The 5294-nt window shown below is 36.9% G+C and overlaps 1 protein-coding gene across 1 annotated transcript; it reads left to right on the top strand.

Annotated features, from left to right (window-relative positions):
- Positions 1-1089: 1089 nt before the first annotated feature.
- Positions 1090-2696, top strand: LOC145814208 (geranylgeranyl diphosphate reductase, chloroplastic-like). The gene has a single exon (XM_082910758.1). It carries the CDS (start codon positions 1202-1204, stop codon positions 2564-2566), a length of 1365 nt encoding a protein of 454 aa, XP_082766884.1. The 5' UTR covers positions 1090-1201; the 3' UTR covers positions 2567-2696.
- The last annotated feature ends 2598 nt before the right edge of the window (positions 2697-5294 follow it).

Raw genomic sequence — 5294 nt, 5'->3', positions numbered from 1 at the left:
CCAAAATACACCTAATAATATTCACATTGTGAATATTCCGTGATGTAAATGTTTACACCATCAATGTGAATGTTCGCATCGTCAATGTAAATATTCATACCATCAATATGAATGTTAACATGTCAATATGAATATTCACATTGTAAAATATGAATGTTTACATCACCAAATTGCTAACCGTTCAAAAATTATTTGTAAGGGTAGAAATGTCTATAAAATACATTGAATATGAGAATTATGATTTGATAGATCAAATGTCCAAATAATATGGACTAATTGAAATACAAACACTTGAAAAAGAATTTTCTAATAAATTCCTCTCCTTTATATAAATTTTAAAAAAAAATTAAAAAACTAATTTTTAACCTACTTTCAAAAATAAAACTAAGGTCTGATTTGGCATTCTAAAAAGTTATTAAAAAAATTAAAAAATTATCACTATTCACAAATTAAAAATATAAAAAAATTAATTTACACAATATTTTAATACAAATCAACCAGTTGACGTGACTGGTACTGAACTGATGAAAGTGGGCTGTCAAAAGAAAAAAAAGAAAATTAGGTATATATATTCATTAAATTGGAGGGTGATGTTGGGCCAATGGGGGCCCATTACAAGTCTCGTTTTAATAATCTGAATCGTTAATGTGTAAAACTTGTCAAGTAATATATGCCTGTAAAAATCACGTTGATCGAATATCGTTAACTATATGATCAAATCAGTTTTGTATAAAAAATAGATTGTATTATAGTTAACAGTTGACAAAAAAACTAACACGATCAGATAGCTATCGATATCCGATCACCGTGATTTTTTACAAGCATATAGAACTCGACGAGTTCTACACATTGAACGGTTTCGATTCACAAAACGGGACCCGCGGTAGGCTCCCAAGGGCCGAACAACACCGTCTAATATAAACTCGAAAATGAGACAATCATTTCCTATCTCCTAATCCGCCCACTACTCTGCCAGACTGTACGGGCTACGTCACTACTCCTATGCACTTATTTATACAATTTTTTAATATATATTTTTTCATAAAAAGTTAAAAATTAATCTAAACATCCATATTTTTTTCTCAACTTTTTAATTTAAAAAACAAAAACTCCAGACAATTCCTAAATACAGAGATCTCTACTCTCTCTCAATCGAAGTTTTAAAAACCCTAATCTCATTTCTACTTCCAAAATCCAAAAAATGGCCTCCCAAACACACCTTCTTCTGCACTCTCACCTCACTCTCAAAACCCCATCGAAACCTCTCTCAAAACCAGCCACGTCCTTCATCATCTCCGCTAAATCCACCCACCCACCCATCTCCGGCCGCAAGCTTCGAGCCGCCGTCATAGGCGGTGGTCCCGCCGGCTCCTCCGCCGCCGAATCCCTCGCCTCCGGCGGCATTGAAACCTTCCTCTTCGAGCGCAGCCCCGACTCCGCCAAGCCCTGCGGCGGCGCCATCCCTCTCTGCATGCTTGACGAGTTCTCCATCCCGCCTGAGCTCATCGATCGGAAAGTGACTCACATGAAGATCATCTCTCCTTCGAATCTCACCGTCGATTTCGGCAAAACCCTAAAGCCCCACGAGTTCATCTCCATGCTCCGCCGCGAGGTCCTCGATTCCTACCTCCGCTCGCGCGCCGAGTCCAGCGGCGCCACTCTCCTGAAAGCCCTCGTCACGAATCTAGAGCTCCCGTCGTCGGCTGGCGCGCCGTACGTCGTGCACCACACGATCGGAGGATCTCGGCGATCGCTGGCCGTTGATGTTGTGATTGGAGCCGATGGCGCGAACAGCCGAGTCGCCAAGTCGATCAAAGCTGGAAATTACGCTTGTGCCATTGCTTTTCAAGAGAGAATCAAATTGCCTGATGATAAAATGGAGTACTATCAAAATCTCGCGGAGATGTACGTGGGGAATGACGTGTCGCCCGATTTTTACGCGTGGGTTTTCCCCAAATGCAATCACGTGGCGGTGGGGACCGGCACGGTGTGCTCGAAGCAAGATATTAAATTATTTCAACACGCTATTAGAGCCAGAGTAAAATCTAAAATTAGTGGCGGAAAAGTGATTAAAGTGGAGGCCCACCCAATACCGGAGCATCCGCGTCCGGTTCGAGTTCGGGGTCGGGTTGCCCTAGTTGGTGATGCGGCTGGTTACGTGACCAAATGCTCGGGTGAGGGCATTTATTTTGCAGCCAAGAGCGGTCGAATGTGTGGGGAAGCAATCGTGAGGGCATCGGAAGGTGGGGATAGGATGATCGATGAGGACGATCTGAAGAGGGAGTATTTGAGAGAGTGGGATGCAAAATACATTACCACTTTTAGGTTTTTAGATTTGTTGCAAAATGTGTTTTATGGAAGTAATGCAGGGAGAGAGGCATTGGTGGAGTTGTGTGGGGATGAGTACGTGCAAAGGATGACATTTGAGAGCTACTTGTATAAGAAGTTGGCTGATGGGAATAGGTGGAAGGATGCTAAGATGGCAATGAATACAATTGGGAGTTTGATTAGGTGTAAGATTGTAGCTAGGGACATGGAGGTCTTTAAGAAAAGAGTTCTTGCCTAGCATGTGTACTTTTTTGTTGTAATTGGGGGAGAAAATGAAAAGAAAGAGAAATCAAGGGCTTTCATGGGGCTTTTTGACATGTATTGTATTTTCTAAATCTTAATTGATGATTGACTTCTTATTCTTTTCATACTACTAGTCATTGGTGTCTTGTTATAATGAGAAGAATAAAATAGAAAAAGCAAGAAATTCAAAATAATAAAAAAAATAAGAGAGAAAGAGAGGATTGTGATTTGTAATTAGGCTGTTTATTGTGTGAACTGTTTTCGGTGTTTGCACGCATTTGCATGTTCAGTAATGTTATATCTCACTAAAAGTGGTGTTCTAAAGTACCATTAATGAGTTGATAACTATTTTAAAAAAATAAATAAATAAAAATAAGGCACAAAAATATTGTGACAGTGGATAGGACCCACTATCACATCATTAGTGATAATTAATTAGTACTTTCACTCATTTTTCATGTTTGTTTGAAGGAATGCCAAAACAAAACAAAACAAAGTTGATCTATCAAGAAAGAGAGGGGGGAAGAGAGAGAGGGGGGGGGGGGGGGGGGGAAGAGAGAGAGTGAAAAAAAAAAGAAAAGAAAAAGGTAATCAAAGGCCTTCTAAACGGTTTTCCTTTTCTTTTTTTCTTTTTCTTTTTTTTATTATTATCTAATTTGAAGCTTTCTTCTTTCTTTATTTTTTAATTTTTTTTTTATGATTTTAGTAATCAGAAATGTTCCTATAAGGGAAAAATTAGGGTGATGGACTTGTGGTTGTGGACATTAAATTATAGTGTGGATCTAACTATGAAATAAATTTGAATTTGAATTTGAATGTGAATTTATGAAATGAATCTAAATTATAGAATGGATAAAAGTTGGAGAGAAAATTCTAAAGTTGTAATTAGGCATCTTGTCGAGAAAACAAATGAGGAGGAATAGTTTAAAAATGATTTCCAATTAGGCTAGTTATTGTAGCAATTTTCCTAGTATGCTTTGTATTCGACCAATAAGTTAAAATAAAGTGCTTGTTTGTTGTATAATAAGCAATGTATGGTAAATTTTTTGTGATTTCACTTTCAATCTCCTAGAACTGTAGTAAAAGAAGTAAGTGGAGAGCACTTACCCCAAAAGAACAAACAAATAGATAAAAAAAAAAATACAATAAAATAAAATAAAGCATTTTTCAGATCTAATATAGACTCTCACTACAATAAATAAGGGTTATACAGATTAAATATTTTTGTCTTTAAAAGTAAAAATTTTGTTGTAAAAGACATTTACGGACCTGTCGCTAAAAGATCGGCCTGAAAAATCCAAAACAAGGCTTTTAGCGACAAAATTTTGAAATGGTCACTAATAAATGAACTTTTAAGAACAAAATAATTTTGTCTCAAAATAGTTTATTTTTTTAGATAAAAAATTTGGTCATAAAAAGATAATAATTCATTACTAATGCCTAATTGTTATCAAAAACAAAATAACGATACTTTTCGTAACAAAAATATTTGATTCCTAAAAATAATTTTATCCCTAATTTTTAGTCTCTAAAAGCCTTATTTATTTATTTATTTATTATTATTATTTTTTTTGTAGTCTCTTATAGTGTGTTTCAGCATGTTCTAAAGATAGGTGAGGCATCTGTCACAGAGCTAGTGCTAATTTTGAATGAATAAATGTTTCATGATCATTTTTTCTCAAACAACAAATTTAAGTTAAATAGGAAATCCTTAAACTTGGTAATATTGTTTGTTTTGATATATTTTTAGTGTTTTCGTAGTAGCCTTATACATTGTGTGGGGACATTATTTTTAGGTAGTCCACGTAGTCAAGGTTGTTAACCGAGATACCACGTGGGCGGACCATAGTGCCGAGATATGGTGCGATAATACCGGAATTCGAGATATTTGGATAGAGGACTAGAGTCCTAAATAACATCAAGCTACCTATTTAGATAGGGATGGGGCTCTTGACATAGTTCATCTTAATCTGAATAATGTGAGTTGTGATAAATGTTATCCATATAAAGGATATAGTCCTATGAAGTAAGACTTTTAGGGGAAGTTGGACACTGATCATTATAAAAGTAAGGCACCCTCATGAGTCTAAGATATGCTTTATTTGAGATACTCTTATGCTTTCATTGTTGAAATTTAAGTGCTTGTATCAATATCTGTGAAAGATAAGATTACTGACTTGATCGTCGGAGTGTCCCCAGGTGGATGAACCACCGCAGTATTTTCATATTCTTGTTGGCAGGTGTTCGGGCTTAATCTATTCTGCCGGAGCTCTCTAGTTGAGTTCCCCATTTGGTTGTATGGTCGGAAATCAACACACACAATTTGGCGCCGTCTGTGGGAACTTAGTTAGAATAGATGGCCATCATCGTGCAAGATCAACATGTCGGCAACGACTAGTTTAGCGAAAATGGAGAATGTGTTGACATTAATGGAATGAAGACCCTTCCAGAAGGGATGCAAAGACAGGGGCATGAGCGCTCCCAAGGAGATGACTTTCAAGTATAGAAGGATCAGCCTAAGTGAGCAGATTCCGAATTTCAGATCCTGAATCCCAGATCCTAGAAGACAAGATCTATTCCTAGATGATTTGGTCCGAGAAGATAAGAGCTCAGCCTAAGCAAGTAGATCCCGAATCCCAGATCCTAGAAGACAAGATTGTTACCCAAAAGACAACCTAAGAGAAGGGGTGAATTAGGTTTCTAAATATGTCATGTAATTCATT

The sequence above is a fragment of the Camellia sinensis genome, unplaced genomic scaffold (genome assembly GCF_055761805.1).
Source record: "Camellia sinensis isolate YWXY unplaced genomic scaffold, ASM5576180v1 Unanchor1, whole genome shotgun sequence".
Lineage (NCBI taxonomy): Eukaryota > Viridiplantae > Streptophyta > Magnoliopsida > Ericales > Theaceae > Camellia > Camellia sinensis.
Note: the sequence above shows the minus strand (reverse complement) of the source record. Positions and strands in the feature narration are given on the sequence as shown.

Bases quoted from the DNA above. Each gene is read 5' to 3' on its own strand.
- LOC145814208 (XM_082910758.1), top strand. From the start codon at position 1,202: ATGGCCTCCCAAACACACCTTCTTCTGCACTCTCACCTCACTCTCAAA.